The sequence below is a fragment of the Medicago sativa genome, chromosome 5 (genome assembly GCF_051527215.1).
Source record: "Medicago sativa cultivar Bolivia chromosome 5, Bolivia_mono, whole genome shotgun sequence".
NCBI lineage: Eukaryota > Viridiplantae > Streptophyta > Magnoliopsida > Fabales > Fabaceae > Medicago > Medicago sativa.
In genome coordinates, this window is record NC_140753.1 from 6,556,377 (window position 1) to 6,574,780 (window position 18,404).

The window sequence follows — 18,404 nt, forward strand, 5'->3', positions numbered from 1 at the left end:
AACATTATTTGTTACCATGATTCATACATACTATACTATTCATCTTGTAAAATTAATTTTGATATGTTTAATTGTAAAATTAACTTTACCTTGAGAATCCACTTCAACTTAAAAAACTAGAAATTGAATTTTTTAATTGTAAATAGGGATGGGAATAGGCTATGCCGAGCTAGGCTTTGTAAGGCCTAAGCCTGGCCTGCCATATTTTTTTAAAGCCTAAGCCTGGCCTGCGGCCTGTCATATGCTTACTTTTTAGGCCTGAGCCTGACCTTCTGAAAGTCTGATACGGCCTACTAGCCTGTTTAAAAGCCTATATCGTACGAACATCTTTAAATAAGCAATGTGATCTAAGTTTAAATGGACTAGCGAACTAATAGTTCAATTATATTAAACTCTCTTTTGATAATCAACACGAGGTTTTAGGGAATTCGATTATATATTGTATCATATTTTCATTCTAGTTTATAATAATACATTTATATATGCAAAAAATTAATGTATATTTTACAAATTATTATTTTAATTCAAAGTACAAAATATAACATAATAATAAATAATATTATTCATATCACTTAAATAGACCGGCCTAATAGATTTAAGAGGCTTTTTGAGAGGCCTGTGGCCTGACCTTTTAAGTTAAATAGGTTTAAAAAAAACTTAGGCCTTCTCTATTTAAGAAAAAAGTCTGGCCTGACCTGGCCTGTCGTAGGCTAGGCCGTAGGCTGGCCTGACATATATCCATCCCTAATTGTAAAATAAATTTATTTTTACTCCTCTTAAATTTATATTTATTGTTGAAGCACTTTTGATAAATATATTCAATCATAAATTGAGTGATCTCCCTCGGCTCCACAAGCACCGCACCCTAAACATTAGAAAGAAGTGTATCTGATTGTGAGGATGAATCGGCGAAGTGAGAAAAGTTCAAGAGGAGTGAAGTTGAAATCATCAATACCAATAATCGATAAAGAACCACCTCCAAATCTGCTTCCATCGAAGCACGAATTTCCCAAACTCCTCTTCGTCCTTTCCGTCGCATCGTTAGTTGCTTGGTCCTCCAATCTTCTCTTCACCTCTCTCCTTCATCCATCCACCAAACCCTTTTGCGACACCAATTCCCTTGATAATCACTTTCCCGGTCAGTCTCTCTCTCCCTCTCCCTCCTTCCAAATTTCATTCATTTTCCTTGCATTGCATTGCATTGCACAAACGTTTATATATGAGTTATCTCTATTGCAAAATACAAAACATTGTTAAATAGATTTCGTATAGTTACAAGCTTATTTTACTAGATTATCTTGAAGAAAGAACTTATGAAAATAAGTTCAAAACAACACATGATTATATGAACAATGCCATAAGCTGTTTTCATAAATTCTGTCTCACAAAACTTATGTTAGTAGATAAGTTCAAATAAGTCAAACCAAACAGTCATTGTGTCTAAGATGTATGTACCTTATATGGTGATCATAAGGTAACTAATATAACAAACTTCTATCTAGCGTAAACAATACTATTAAACTAATTCTAATTGATATTCAACTATATGTCTGTGTTTGGTGACAAAAATTGATTTTGAGTGAGTTGATTATGGCTAAAAGTGAGTTGAAGAAGATAAAGTGATTTATCTTTGGACACATTCATGTAAAATTGAGTTGAACAAAAGGTTTGAGTCTAAAAATCAATTCTAGAATCAAAAGCTCCAATTTCTAGCTTCAAGTTAGAATCAATTCTACTCGAGAGCAACCAATAATGTCAAGTTCAATTTTACAATTCTAGAATCGATTTTGGCTCCTCCAAAAGTGGGAGCAAACATACACTATCTCTCACAGAAAAATGTGTTTTTTATCCCTTTTATCCAAAAAGAGAAAGCATTAAGAGAAAATCGATGAAATGCAATACAAGGAAAGATGTGCATCATTTTTGTTGTTTTCCTTCTTCCTTTGAATTACACTATGTGCGGTGTTTTGTATATTTTGAAATGATGTGCATCATTTTTGTTGTTTATTTAATTTGGTAGGACACAGATAGTTGTGAGCCCTGTCCAAGTAATGGAGAGTGCAACGATGGCAAATTGGAATGTCTGAGGGGTTACCAAAAGCATGGCAACTTGTGTGTAGAAGATGGAGATATCAATGAATCAGCTCGAAAAATTGTGTGTTCCTCAAATTTGAATTTGATTTCTTGTCGTTTACTAGTTTTCTCTGTTCTTATTTCCTCATTCTCATTCGAAATATATGCGTCGTATGACATCAGACGGAGACAGTGGAGCGTCACCTCTGTGGAGAATATGCTCAATTTTTATGTTCTGGAACTGGATCAATTTGGGTTAGTTTTTTCACTTTTAATCCTTAGATTGTGTTGTTTACCTGTATTTATCGTACATTTGGCTGTAATTGTTACCACTTGAGTTCTTTTATTGTTACTGGTCTCAAATTCTCATTTGTATTCCCATCTCAGGTTCATGATGATGATTTGTTGAATTATTTTGAGCCAGTGGAAAATGTCAAAGAGGGCAATGCACTTTATAATTATACAAAACAAAAGGCCTTCGATATGATGGATAAATTATTGGAGACGAGGTTAACTACTCGTGGGTATGCCACATTCTATTGGTTTTTGAGCTCTAAATCAACAGTGGCTTTGTTACGTTTAGCTATGTGTTTCCTACCAGGCCAATACTTCTGCTTAAGATGTTACTTATGTCTCTTTTAGGATGAAGGAATTCAAGTGTCCGGATTCGCTAGTGGAGCAGTACAAGCCATATGCCTGCCGCCTTCGTCAGTGGATCACACAGCATATTCTAGTTGTTTTGCCCATATGTGCCATGGTATCCCTTTCTAAAGGCACACTCAAATGCACATTGCACACACCCACAGATTACACAAGTGTGTACGTATGTATGATATCAATGAGTAAACATATTAACATTGGCAAGATTAAACAGCTTGTAGGATGCGTGATTTTGTTCTGGAATGTCCGTCGAAAGCTACGCGTGTCAAGACGAGTTGAGGAGCTTTACAATAAGGTACAGCGGGACGTGTATGTGTGTGTGTGTTTAATTGCACATGGTATATGATATATATAATCACTTTTCTCCTTCTGTCTTATATTATCTGTCCTATTTTATAGTTGGTTTGTATATCACATTATTTGTCACTTGAAAAGATCTAGATAGCACTAAATACTTTTATTTATCCATAATATCCGTATTTATTGCTATATATTTTGTCCTACATTACTCCGTCTACAATAACATTTTATTTTAGTAAAAAAACATTGGTTCACCCCAGAAAGAAGTATAATTAATGATTTTTTTAAGATGTGTCTATTACCTTAAACGACAAATAAAGCTAGATGGAAGGCATAATAGAGTACACTCATGTTAGTTAGAGTTCACAAAGTAATTTGGTTTCTGTCAGATTGAAGTTGTGCGTGGTGAGCAGAGGGTTCATATGCCCCACTTTGTTCCATTTGATATGTGTTATTATTACAGTTCTGTAGAGTGAGATGATTTTAAAAATATCCCTATTCCCTAATTTTGTTGGTAGAGTTTGTATAAACTATGTTTTTGAATAATGCTATGAGCCAATATCCCAGGTGGGAAAATAAGTTTGACATGTAGTTTTTTTATCAAATACACGGCAAATTTGTGTGGCTTTTGTCTCCTGTTAACTACCATTGCAGCTATTGTCCACTGGCTCTTTTGTATGGATGACTATTGCTGCTTTATTCTGATTCAATCCGTGTTTAAACTTCTTTGTTGATGATGTTATAGGTCTGTGAAATACTTGAAGAGAATGCATTGACATCAAAAAGTGTAAATGGTGAATGTGAACCCTGGGTTGTTGCTTCTAGATTACGGGATCACCTGCTTTTACCAAGAGAGAGGAAGGACCCTTTATTATGGAAAAAGGTAATTTTGAAGTTATTTTGGAACTTGCGGTTTGATTGTCCTTTATTGTTTGCAACAATAATTAATCAAATAGCAAAAGATATCAATCTGGTTCAGGTTATCCCATTAGTTAGTTAACTCAGTGCTTCAGTTGCTCTTCAACTGCTAAAGTTGCCTTTGACTGATTTTGGTACCAAGTTTGAGCATAGTATTTCTATCTGTGATTCTGTGCCGAGATCATGCATTCTCTCTCATTACGCTGGTTCACCTTTTGTTTAATCTTCCACTTAAAAATAGTCACTCTTCCATTTTTGAGTGTATCAGTGACAGTGAGGATTAAGTCGTATCTCGTTGTTGCATATCCCTGTAAATCGACGAATTTCAGTGAATCTTTCTTTCCTCATTGCACGTGTTAATTGGTGAAGGGTGTAATGTTTGACCCCTAACTATCTGCAGAGTTGTTGATAAACTCACTGTGCTGTAACTAAAGTTGAATATTACGATTTTTTTAATAATAAACTAAATAAATGGCTGTGTAACAATAACTTTGATCGGGAATACAGGTAGAAGAATTGGTTCAAGAAGATTCTCGTGTAGATCGCTATCCAAAGTTGGTAAAGGGTGAATCAAAAGTGGTATGGGAATGGCAAGGTACGCGGGTGTAGTAACATGTTTGATTTGTCAATGCAAACAAGTTGTTCGGAATAAAATCACATCGAAATTGGGAAATTGAAATTTTAGCAAAATTGCTTGCATTATTCAATTCCTTCGAATTGAAGGAATTGATTAAATTCTAATGGAATGCATTGCTGCCATGTAATCTTTTGAGCTAATATATTATGATTATTCGTCTTAAGTATTGCTAATTATTTTTATTTTTCTTGCCCTTTCAGTTGAAGGCTCTCTGAGCGCCACAAAGATGTTGACTAAAAGAGATGCAAGCAAAACGACGGTCAATAGAAGCACAGAACTAAATAGTCAACAACGCCCTACAATGAAAGCAGGTCAGTAATGTTATGTTACTGGCATATGCGATCATGCTTGTTTTCTGATGCATTAAAATTGATCTGTTGATGTAATAAAATAAAATATAACAATTTGATTTGTTGTTCTGTCAATTTGATGCAGAGCCCATGGAGCCGCATTTTTGATACAGAAACTTCTTTGAATAACCCGTGTTCCGTGTAAATTATGATGGCTGAAACGTAGTTTAACATTGTATGTCTAGAGTTTATCAAAAAGGAAAGAAAAAAAAAATCATTGTATGTGTAGAAAAGTTTGGGTGAGAAGAGAATGTAGGATATAGTCCTATTGTTTACATTTCAGCTGCATGGGGAAATCGTGTAACACCTGCATTTGATGAAGAATCATTTCGCCAAAAAAATGTAGATTCATGGGACCTGCATGCTTAAATTTTGTAATGTGCTTATATTATTATCTTAGGAACTAGTGAGAAACATAACGCCCTTGAATTTTTTTTATGTTTCTAGGTCAGTATGTCTTGATTGTCGGTAAACAGACTTGTTATGTGATGTAATATAAATTTAAGAATTTTTTTTTCTGAAATACAAACCCAATATAATTGAACGTGCAAAGAATAAAGGTGTCTTAAAAATTGTACAAAGAATAACGTGATATGTTTCGTGGTATCGGAGTTGAGCTTTGTTGTTTTGGTAGGAAGGGTTGAATTAAGGATGCATAAGTATGTGGGGTGTATAGGTCGTCCAAATTGCTCAACATATCAGAATGGAACTTTTGATAGGTTTTTTTTTTCTTTTCATACAAACCCTATCAGAACATTGCTTCTGAGTTCTGATGGGTACTTTCATTGAGTTTTACGCAATGCAAGGGCCAGCTATCTCTATAGCCAACTTTATCAATCACTCTAACTAACTAAAGTGCAATACTCTTCAACAATTTCCAAGGATGTCATGCAAATGCAAGTTTTTAAAGCCTCACAATGTGATTTTGGTTTGAGTAGAAGTGGAATGAAATATATGAACTGTAAATTTAGCAAAAGGTAATACACATTTATTTTAGAGGTGAAAGTTAGAGATATATCATGCCACAAGTAGTACAAGTTAAATATTTTAGGTACACTTCAAAACAACGGAGAAATGGAGAGATATGCAAACCATTATATTCAAACGAAGTGGATACAATGGAGAAGTGTATGACTACGAGGCTTTTTATGTGATAGTGTTGGGGCAGTAAAATGTCACTGCAGGAGTGAGTTAAGAATGCTAAGCTAGACGTATGGAAATACCATACGAGATAGGATGACACGTTGAAAACATGAAAATAACACAACAAGTAGTAAAACATAACAAGTAGTCCGTATATCTCAGTGGTGGATTTTATGCTTCATTCTTGATTCTATATTTGTAAGTAAAATTCATGCATTTTAACAAGCAAATCTGGGTCTAGCAAAAGTGTCTACTCTCTCAAAGTGTGACTAGCTAAAACATAACAAGTAAACTAGTAAATAATGAGTTAATGACTGTTAGTAGAAAGACAATAGCAAGTAGCCCGTCTAGCTCAGTTGGTAGAGCGCAAGGCTCTTAACCTTGTGGTCGTGGGTTCGAGCCCCACGGTGGGCGATATATTTTTTCTTTTCCCAGTTATAATTTTTCAATTTTTCATTTTTCCACTTCCATTCATTAATTAAGCAAAGTCAATGAAAAAGCAGTAGTAATTTTTTTGAAGAAGAAACAGCATAGTAATTAAAAAGTAAACATATTCTATTCTCATTGGATACAACCCTGTTCTGCAGACTGCATAAGAGAGAGAGAGTCTCGTTAAAACATGAACAAAGTTCAAAGCTCTTTATGTTAAAGGCAATGCATGTTCGACAAATGCACAAAAATAAAGCTCTGTTTCATGAGGACTAACATTTTTGTTTCACCTTAAGCAACATGGAAGTATGACATGCAACAGACAATTCTTTGTTTCCTATGACGTCTTTGTGCCATTGACCCATTGGAGGACATCATAGTAAACTTAAATTTCTCAGTAGCCAACGCTAACCCCTCTCACCTAGTACTAGTTTATAGTACTAGTGGTTTTTAAATGCTTAAATTAATGAGCATCTGAGCTTGGATAAATTTCTTTAAGATGAATTTATGTACCCTTCACTATTGATGAATTATGGTCATTTACTAGTTTACTAGCTAGTTTATCAAAGTAGGTAATAGAACCCCTAAAAAAAAAAAAGTAGGTAATAGAAAGCTTACGAAATGCTTATTAAAAAAAAAAACTACGAAATAATATTCAATATGGTTCTTTGACTAATGTAGAATGTTCACATCTAAGCTTTTAGACTTATTTTTTAGTAATCCCATAATACTTGACACAGTTGACCTTATTACACATGTCAATGCATAACTTTGAGCTTAAATATCTTGAATAATATATTAGAAAAAATTATGAAAATTTGATATTTTGAAAATACTCATCGAGACGAATCTAACGACATCTTATATGATATTATTTATCTTTGTATATTTATAGAAAAATACGGTCAAAGTAAATTAGGTCAAAATTACACATTTTCAAATAGGTCATCTATTGCAGTACGGAGAGAGTATAACTTTTTGTCACCATTAATTTACACACTGTATAGCTTTTATTTGCGGCGTGTATACTTCCTCTGGTCACATTTATAAGCAACTTTTACTTTTTCAGATTCATTAAATAAGTGATGTATCTAAAACTTAATATAGTCTAGATACATCACTTATTTAATGAATCTAAAAAAACAAAAGTTGTTTATAAATGTGATCAGAGAGAGTACATATTTTCCTTTTCCTGAATCATAATAAAGATACAAAAAAGTAAAACTCTATGATTGCATGCATTATTATTCATGATTGCATGAGAATCTTTATACTAACATTTTAGAGTTTTTAGAAATGCACCATTCCAAGATTCCTCTCCTCCAAGGATGTCCACCTCATCATAATCTTATTTGGCATTTGTTCCAAAAATTTCTTCTAATTTTTAATGGAAGCTTAATAACAATAATTATTATTAAAAACCGTTTTTTAATATAATTATTAAATAATTATTGTTTCGATTAAGATTTATATGTTACATTAAAAAATTGGTACGTTACAAACAAATAATTATTAATATAGTTAGTGTTTCGATTAAGATTCATACGTTACCTTATTACATTAAAAATTTGGTAAGTTACAATCAAATAATTATTAATATAATTAGTATTTTGATTAACATTTATACGTTATATTAAAAAAAAATTAGGTTACAAAATTATAATGAATATAATAACTAATAATTTGTAAGTTACTATTAGATTTCAATTGTTATATAATTAAATTTTTGTCGGTTGCATAAAATAAAATAACTTGAATAAATTATATTTTAAATTTTGGTCCGTTACACACTTACAATAACATACTAATTAAAAATTTAATTTTAGTAATTAGTTTTTGAGGTTGTATAATTAATTTTTATTCGTTACAAAAATATATTACTTAAAAATTTGCAAGATATTATTAGATTTCGAATGTTATGAAGTTAATTTTTTTGTATGGTACATGAAATATAAGGAAAATGTTATTTCTCTAGAAAAATATCATCAAGAATTTTTCAAGACACAGTTGTCAAGTTTTAATTGGATGGTTTATTTGTTCACTTCCTATTTTCAGCCACACCTCCTTGAATTGTGGCAAATAGTGCATTGTGATTGGCTGCTCTTTATTCTTGAAGAATTATTGATGTTATTTTTCTAGAGATATAGCATTGCTCGAAATATAATACAATCATTTAATGCACATTTTATAAAATTAAAGACATTGTTAATATTAATTTTAAAACAGTTAAAGTAATAATTAATTGATATTAACCGTTATGGTACAATTTTTCTATATAAATAGTAGCGCCTTGGGATACGAGTAAATAACAATCACAAATTATATCTATTCTTTATCTATTATCTGGTTCTCTGATATCTATATTCTGGTTGTTTCTGTAATTTTTTCTATCACAAAGGAAGATGTCTATGAAACACGACTTCTTCTCTGATGTTTCGCCAAGAAAACAATCGTGGACATTGGTTATGAGGGTTGTTCGTGTTTGGTTTGTTCAAGACTACAAAAGTAAAAAACTACCATTTTCCTTGGAGTTGGTTCCAATGGATCGAAAAGTTCTTTTTCATATCGTTTTAGTTTTTTTTTTTGTATTTTTTTGTTTAAAGTACAGTGTTTTAATCTTTATTATCTAAGGTGATCGAATTGGTGCGTCTATACGAAAAACATTGATCTACAAGTTCAAGGAGCAACTCCAAGAGGGAATGGTGTTCACGATTTTCTCATTTGACGTTGCTTGCAACAGTGGTTCGTATAGACCATCACGCATCGAATACAAATTGAATTTCACAATCAACACAAAAGTCAAACTCTCTAAAACTGCGATATAACATTTTTATATAACATTAGGAAAAGGTATTTTTTTTTAATATAACATTTTTGCACGATTCATTTATTGAATACATTTTTTTTATTAAATTATAATATTATTGACAAATACTTTTTATTACAGCTTTCTTGGTGCAAATACAAATTTTCTTGCGTCGAGATTGATCCAGTTACCAGATTCATCTCGCATAACTCTAAACGAGGAGTTTCTCAAACTTACTCCTAGGACCAGTATTGAGGAGTTGAAGAATGTTAATAAGTTTTTTTGTTTTATTATCGATCTATCTTGATAAAGTTTATACGTCTTTTAGTATAATGTTATTTTGTATGGTGATGCAGGGCACCTCTTTTATTGTCTTGGGAAAAATTGTTGAGATTATCGATGAGGATGGATGGTGGTACACCGCTTGCTCATGCAACAAAAAGGTATATGCCGATTCTAACATGTACTTTTGTGAAAAGTATGATCGTCATGTTGTGCGTGTCACGCCTAGGTATATGCTAACTTAAATTTGTTGATATTTTAATTAGCGTAAAGCACTATTCTTAAGTTTGTTATTTACACATCAAACCGTTTGATGCAGACTCAAAATCAAGATTCGAGTAGTTGATGATAGCGGAAGTGCACTTTTTGTTTTATTTGATCGAGATGTTTCTGGATTGCTTAATAAATCATGTTCTGACATTATTGAGTCCAACAACATTGTCGTATGTATTTTTTCAACCTTTTTTACACTACAAAGCTCGAATATTATATTTATTTTGGAAATGTATAATTGTTATTGTACACAAACAATAATAACAAATGTATGATACTTTTATTCTTATGATATTATGGTAGGGTGATCCATCTCATGATTTACCTAATGAGATTGCACAATTAGTTCGTAACGAGTCATTGACAATGGAATTACTATTTTCAATTGAATAAATCAATATTGTTATATCTATTGACCCTTAAATGAAAAAATATTTTAATTTTCAGATTATCAATTTACAAGTTACTTGTGTTTTAAACTTACATAAATTCTAAAATATATATAAAAATTAAAGGCCGTTTTTTATTTCAAATAATTTTCTTCTATGAAAATAAATTATATAACCTTAAAAACTAATTAGTACATTTAAAATTATAATTAGTAGGTAATTGTAATTGTGTAACGAATCAAAATTCAAAATATAATTTATTCAAGTTATTTATTATAATTTCGTAACCTACAAAATTTTTAATGTACGGTATAAATGTTAACCGAAACGCCTATTACATTAATAATTATCTGAATGTAGCCGACTTAGTATTTTATGAAAAAATTATTTGAAATTAAAAACGGCTTTTGTATAATAATTATCATTTTGCATGAATTAAGATTTAAGAGAATTTTTTGGAATACATGCCAATCCATCTTATTATTTTAATTATTTGTCAATTAATTTTGAAGAGATATCGATTTGAATGTACTCTTTTTCTATCTTTTGATGAATTTAAAAGGTCGTCCCTGACAATTTCGTTGGCAAAAGTTAAGTTACGTTGCTCCTAGGTAAGTATTTTTTTTTGACAAGTCCTAGGTAAGTATTTATAACTATCAACTTGATTATTTTTTTATAATTGCATTTGAGTATATTTGAAGTTAGATATTTTTTTATAATTGAAATCCGAGAGAGTATTGTGATTAAATAAAAAAAAAATTATTCATAGTGGTAGATTAAAACATATGTAATCATACGTGTTTAATATATTGACTCACTGAGAAATCAAAGTTAATTTGAACTCTTATTAATTAGATAAATTTTTAAGAATATATTAATTATTCATAGTGTGTTTATATTTTAAGCATAGTTTTACTTTTACTCACTATTTTATCGCTCTCACAAAAATAGTTATATCCTTATAAAGTGTAACTTTTTTGGTCTCAATAAACGGTGATTTATTATTTTAATTTTAAATATGAAGATAAAGTACCAAATAATATCAAAATTTTAGAATGAGATCAAACTAAAAAAAATCAAATAATATTTGAAAAACTTATTTATTTGTAAATCCTGTTAAGGAATTTTAAATAAAATGTATCTCGTGCTTGGCACGGGTCGTTATACTAGTTACCACTACATCGTCAAGAGTAGGGATTACGGCAATTAGCTAGTGTAATTAGGTTTGACCCGTATAAGATCATAATAATTTCCTAAAATAATTGAACATGAGGGAAACCAATTACTAGTACTAGGTTACAGTAAATAAATGTGGTTCTCAAGCAAAGTGGAAAACGAAAAGTAATTAGGAGTAATGAAGTGGACCAAACAGATAGGACTTTTTAATTCAAAAGTATAAAGTATAAACTCTTGAAGGACAATGACACCTTAACTAGGCGATCGATATTTTTGAATTTTGGGTATGTGTCTTGGTCCTAGAAGGATCTGATCTCTAGTTTTAATTAGTCTCAATGCTGGTAATGAAAATGATAGAACCTTTGAAAATATTGAACAACAAAAGATAACTATGGTATCATGATATTTTGTACGTGGGGGTTCCACTATCTCAAAGATAAAAACAAAAGCAATCTTATATGGTACTAGTCGAAATTGGTTCCGTTGGTACAGAGTTATCTTATATTCGCAAGTAGAAGCATGAATTAGTTTTTAATTTTTTTAGAGACAAGATAACTAAATGTCCTTTGTTTTTATCTACCGGTTGGTATTGTTAGAAGAAACTATGGGCGATTTAAGGTTTGGTAGGTTGTAGTAACAGTTCCATGTACGATTCAACATTTATTTTTTCTTGATCTTAATTCCTCTACGTCATGCAATTTGATCTACCATCTATATGCCTAAATTGGGATAAGTTGTTTTGACTTGGATGATGATGACGTAACGTAATATTGGTAATTTGGCATCATATTCATGGTGTCTAATAATACAGTCTTTATGTGGGTGGGGTATCCTATCCTTATCGCAAACAAAACTTGTCTCAGTTCTCACTAAAACAGGAATAAACCTGTACTCCAACATCAAGCTTCAATTGTTTGTTTGGTCTAATTATTTACTTACTTTGCATGTATGGAGATTGGAAACTCACGTGTGAAATGTAGTAGGAATCAGGTTTTTGAATCCCGATCAAAGTGTCTCACATAAGAATTTCAATATTTTTTCTTTCTTTAGTTGAGCTAGAGACAATAATAATAATTTCGTATGTTTTTTTTTAAAAGGATAATTTCGTATGTTTTTTTATTATAAATGTGACAATATTAATGAAACATTTCAATATTATAGACTATTTTGACTAACGAAATGCATAATCAGCTACTATTTTAAAATTTTGATTCATTAATGGATTATTGTGACTACTCATTACACATTTATGGACCAAAGTGACTATTTCCCCCCAAACAAAAAGTTGTTATATAAAAAACATATTTAACCCTATTATTAATAGTAGAAGTAAAAAACTGTGAAAAAATATTTACACCAATATATAAAGGGAATATACTTTTTTTTTGCTTGGATTTTTTCTTCCACTTTTACTCTTCATTTAAACTATTTTATCTGTCTTTGTGAGCTTAGCTCAGTTGGTATGGACAATGCATAATATATATGCAAGGTCTGAGGTTCAAACCTCCGTCATCACCAAAAAAAACTATTTTATCATTTTTATAATATTACTTAAATTATAAATTAAAAAATTAGTTAAATTCTATTAAAATAGGAGCAATCTACAACAATAGAAAAACAATCTTAGACACTATAAAAAAACATTATTTTGACCTTACATAAAAAATAGTGTATAATTTGATATAATATTGTTTGTTTCAATTTTACCTTTTGCTTAATTATTTTTTACCCTTTTATCGTCATTGCCAATAAAAATAGAATGACAACTACTAGTAATTAAAATGAAAAGCTTCAAAGGCAAATCAAGGTTCATGTGATATTATATCAGCTAGGTCACGGACCCATCCCTATCACGTGAGTCAAACGTGTATTATAAATTTTGGACGTGACATTTCACTTAAAAGATCCCTTAAAAAAACATTCACATATTTCTTTGCAAAATTTAATTGAAATGTTTATTTGATTTTTCATTAAAAAAAGTTATTTAGGAACAAACTTGTTGTCAAATACTATGTTAAAAAAATAATTAAATATTCAATCCGTTTATTTTTAAGTATCATTTTTAGAAAAAAAAGGAAAATATTTTTTGTTGACCTAAAAACATCTCTCTGACCTCTCTCTAGATCTCCACCGTCATCCTCCTGCCTTCCAATCCAACCTATATCCGCCCCGATGTAGATTCAACCGTTGGTGGTGCGATGATTGGCTTTGGTCGTCCGCATCACTCGGCCACCGGTTTCTCTCAGCGGTTGTTTTCTCCATCGCTGGTGTTCATGGTGGTGTTAGTTTGCTGCGTTTTTTAGGTGGTTTGTGATGGTTTTCGGAGGGGTTTTGTGGTGGTGGTGGTGCTAGTTTTTTGTGGTGGTTCTCAGCGTAATTTGTGACATGGTATCATTCTAGTTGCGATCCAAAGTCTTTGTTTTTCACGTCTTTCTTGTTCTAGGTCTAGCCGTGGTGATCGAAATTTCTTTTTCGATTGATTCCTTCTTGGTTCTGTTGAGTTCTCGGTTCTAGCTGTCACTTCCGTTCTACATATACGATTCTTTTTTCCTATTGATTCTTGGTGCTATTGATTCTTTTTGGCTTTTCTTAATTCTTTTCATTACTTACGTGTTTCCTTGTGTTTGCAATTTTTTTTGCTTGTTCAACCAAAAAGAAAAGTACATACCACCGTTTGTATTATTCACGTGTCACTAGTCACTACCCTTGGTGTACATGTCCTTTGGTGCTAGGTTTCTTTATTTTTTTGGTTTGAAACACGGTTAACATGACTTCGCGTGAGTTTTGTTTTTGGTGATGATATTGAGGAGTTCGTAGGTTGTTTTTTTAGTTGTGTTGGTTTATGGTGCTTCGTGGTGGTTTTCATGGTGATGCTGATACTGCGTCTTTTGTGGTGGTTTTTGGTTCATGCTCATGGTGGTTGGTGTTGGTTTTTGGTGGTGATGCTCGTGGTGCCTGGTGCTGGTTTTTGGTTACGATTAATGGTGGTTTTTGTGGTGGTTAATGGTAGTTTTGGTGGTGGTGCTTGTGGTGGCTAGTGGTGGTTATGTTCTTTGTGGTTTTTCTTCTATGAGTTTTGTTGTTGATGGGGTTTTCATGTTAGACGGTGTGGCTTGTTTAAGGTGCGGTTACATGAGTTTTTAGTAAGTTTGATGGTTATTTTGGAGAGGTTTTTCAACGGTTTGGCACAAGATTGTTTCTGCTATTTCGCAGGCGTTTAGACTTTGGTTTTTGGAGACGACTTCTTTGTTTGGTGTTTAGTTTTTTATTGGTTTCGAGGGCCCTTAGTGGAGGGTATTTTTGGTTTGTTTGTATGGGTGTTTCTTTGGGTGTTCCGCTTATATACGGCACACTTTTCCATTGTATGTTGCTTTTTAAGTCTCCTAGCCTAACATTCCTTGTGCTTGCTAGGATTATTTTGTGTTTTAAATAAATTTCATTTTAGCTTCTTCAAAAAAAAAGTATCATTTTTAGAATTTGTCAAAAAAAAGGTATCATTTTTAGAAAGTTTTTTTAAACTTTATTAATTATATTTAGAGTTCAGAACAATATTAATTATTACTTTTTTGAAATTATCCCTAATTATTTATCGCAAAGATATGTGAAATGAAACAATAAACAATTTGGAGTAGACAATTTCCAGTCACACCGAAAACATTTTCAATTATACCCAATTTTAATTAAAATTTCATAATAGCGAAATTGCTCTTGTACATATAAATAGTTTACGTATTCATTATACATAAAATGTGTGTGTAAGTTACGTAAACTCAATTTACGTCCACATACTTAGTTTATTTATATTGACTCAGTAAACTCATTTCACGATGAATATGTGTTTTGAGACGGAGAAAAACAATTGAAATGACTTTAGGTGCAATTGAAATTATGATTCATTTTAAGGATATTTTAGCCATTTCAATGTCTAACCAGACTTATTTAGAGCATTAGCACTTTCTATTCGAATTCACATTTCATTGAACATATCCACTCATCTTTGATACAAGTTATATTAACAATTTATAAGTAAACAATTGTTAAATACACTTGAAAGTGGATAAAAAATTGGTGGTTGTATTATGAAAGGATGAATGATATTTGTACTTTTTTTTATCAAATAGTCTAATAGTTAGAGTTCATATTTTAAGATGAATAAGTAGGATATCCGAGGTTCAAACATTGCACTAATACAATGATGCAATGTCTTTTTTATACTCTATAGTCAATTTCCCATTAAAACTGGTTAGATTCCTTGCGTGCACCTCTTTTATGGTTGCCACTTGCCATTACAAGCTTTGTAGTGAGCTGAGCGATTGGTACGTGAGGTGGAAACAGGAGCTTGTGATGAGTACATACAATTAAATTAAGGGGAAATTGCACTCACCTCCCTTGAGGTTTCTTTAAAATACACTCCCACCCCTTCTTGTTTTTAAATTGACATTTACCTCCCTTATTTATGTTTGCAATTGACATTGAGACCCCTCCCACTTTAACACCGTTTTGTTTCTGTTAAAACCAAAAATCCAAAATATTATCATTGTTTCTTCTTCTTTTTTGATTGAAACTCCCATTGTTTTATTCAGTGATACACTATATGGGGAGTGAATATTTTCTATAACCATCGATGCAACTTTTCATTTTCCATTTATATTTTTATTTTTTCTAAAGTTTAAATTAACCCATATCTTCAATCCAAACAGAAAGAAATCCCCAACTCACCGTAAGAAAACAAATTGAATTACCCTAGCTTGTATCTGAAATTTAATGAGATTTGGTAGGAATTGTATGCTGGTAGGGAGATACTATCCGAGATTAAAGAAATTTGAACCTGCCTATTAATAAAGTCAAAGCATCTATAGCAAGATTCCTCAAACAATTTTTTCTACTAATTGGTGTATCATGTTTTCACCAATTCATTTATGAATCTACCAATTTAAAATAAAATTTTCTTTCATCTTCTCATGTTACAATTCTTTGACGTGGAAAAATGTAATGGATTAAGTTCAAGTGTAGAGAGAGATGAAGAAGCAAATGAAACAAAGAAAATGGGTTTGAATTTTAGAGGTATTGAAGATGAAAAATTTGTAAACGGTGATTAACAGAGTAAAGCACGAGGGGAGGTGAATGTTTTGTTCAAACTAGAGGGGATGTGAGTGTCTTTTAATAAAACCTTAGGGGAGGTAAATGCAATTTGCTCTTAAATTAATGGTTAAATATGTTTTTGATCCCTATAAATATACAAACTTTTCGTTTTAGTCCCTCTAAAATTTTCCTTCAACTTTTAGTCCTTATAAAATTTTCAATCACTACTTTTGTTCCCTATTTTTAAGTTAATATTTGTATTTTTTAATGAAATTGTGCAGAAATGTGTAGAATATTGTAAAAAATTCCCCAAAAAAATTAGAATTTTTTAACAAAACATAAATTAAATATGAATTTTTAACCGTCAAAAATATAAAAGTTCATATTAAATTCATGTTTTGTTAAAAAAATATAATTTTTTTTGGAGACATTCTTATAATATTATCAATTTTTTTGCAAAATTTTATTAAAAAATATGAATTCTAAATTTGAGTTTACTTTAAAAGAGGGACCAAAAGTGAAGATTGAAAATTTTATAAGGATTAAAAGTTGAAGGAAAATTTTAGATGGACTAAAACGAAAAGATGGTATATTTATAAGGACCAAAAACATATTTAACCCTTAAATTAACTTCCATTTTAATTAACGAACTAACTACCATCTAGACATGTTTAAGCAACTCTCCAATCCATGACTTTTATTCGTTGGTATTTTTTTTTGTTACAATAGGAGGGCAAAAAAACAGAAAAACTATCTAGAAAAAGAAACCCTACCAGTGTCGGTTAGTAGGAGTAGGCTAATTCCTCATTCCTAAGCAAACCCTTGAAACCAGAGACACCAGGATTGCCAAGGCTACTGCCATCAACATTTAAGATCATGCCATTATCACCCTTATCGTTCCACTTTATCACTCGCATGAGTGAAACTGGATCCTGCTTGAGGAAGCCCTTCGCTAGAAGATTAGCATAGGTACACATCCGAATAGAAAAGGGAGAAACAACCTCGTTTGCCATACACAAGCTATTCCTAGAGTGCCATAACCACCAACAAGTGGACATAAACAAAAATCTGGAATGGCCATCGATACCACGACGCATCCAAATATAAAGATCATCCCCTTGAAAGAAAGATAAGTCAGTAAAATATATTTGGCGTGTGCTTATTGCTTAGTACATGCTTAACTTAAAATATATTTTTTCCCTAAAATATTTTTTTTCCTTTTACAATTAATTAAAATACAATATTAATTAAATAATATTTTGTTAGTTAGAAATACTAATTAAAATTCAATCTTATTTTATCGGGTTTGTATATGTCATACGTGACGCATATTTATCCAAACATTGCGTCCATCAACTTCAGGGGTTTTTTTTTTCGTTGAATAAATCAACTTCAGGAGTTTATTGGCATATTATGAAAAATTAATGTGCACCTTGAGGGTCAATTTATATACTGGTAATTGTCTATATGAGACGTAATTAGTTGTAATTTAGAGTCGAAGAAAAGTCTGTTGGTATTTTGTGGAGAAAGGGAAGCTCCCTTAGCAATGGCTCACTATTGAATTTTACATCACGATCACAAACAATTAGCACATGGGACGAAATAGGAAAAGTAAAACACTATTAAAGGAGGGTCAAAAGTCATATCATTTTTTTTAGTAATTATTGGCATTTTGATTTAGCAAAGTGATCATTATCTTTTGAGTTGTTATGAGCAAGAGGATACTTTACCCGGGGCCAAAAAATACTTTTGTGTATCTTTTTGGGTGGTGGGGCTAATTTGATTTAGGACTTAGTAAATTAATTCACTTAGCATCACATTACATAGGCTAAAACAAAATCATGCTGAGAAAATTAGAATCCTTTTTTCACGAGAATAGGCTAATA

The 18,404-nt window shown here is 31.4% G+C and overlaps 1 protein-coding gene and 1 non-coding gene across 2 annotated transcripts; both read left to right on the forward strand.

Annotated features, from left to right (window-relative positions):
* Positions 1-857: 857 nt before the first annotated feature.
* Positions 858-5,497, forward strand: LOC146919555 (Man1-Src1p-carboxy-terminal domain protein). The gene is made up of 10 exons (XM_085712977.1): positions 858-1,138; positions 2,028-2,155; positions 2,257-2,328; positions 2,461-2,597; positions 2,716-2,830; positions 2,948-3,028; positions 3,779-3,916; positions 4,459-4,546; positions 4,789-4,899; positions 5,024-5,497. Exons 1-10 carry the CDS (start codon positions 901-903, stop codon positions 5,044-5,046), a joined length of 1,131 nt encoding a protein of 376 aa, XP_085569103.1. The 5' UTR covers positions 858-900; the 3' UTR covers positions 5,047-5,497.
* Positions 5,498-6,422: 925 nt separating this feature from the next.
* TRNAK-CUU (transfer RNA lysine (anticodon CUU)) lies at positions 6,423-6,495 on the forward strand. Its single transcript has one exon. It is a non-coding gene; the product is annotated as a tRNA-Lys (tRNA).
* Positions 6,496-18,404: the final 11,909 nt, after the last annotated feature.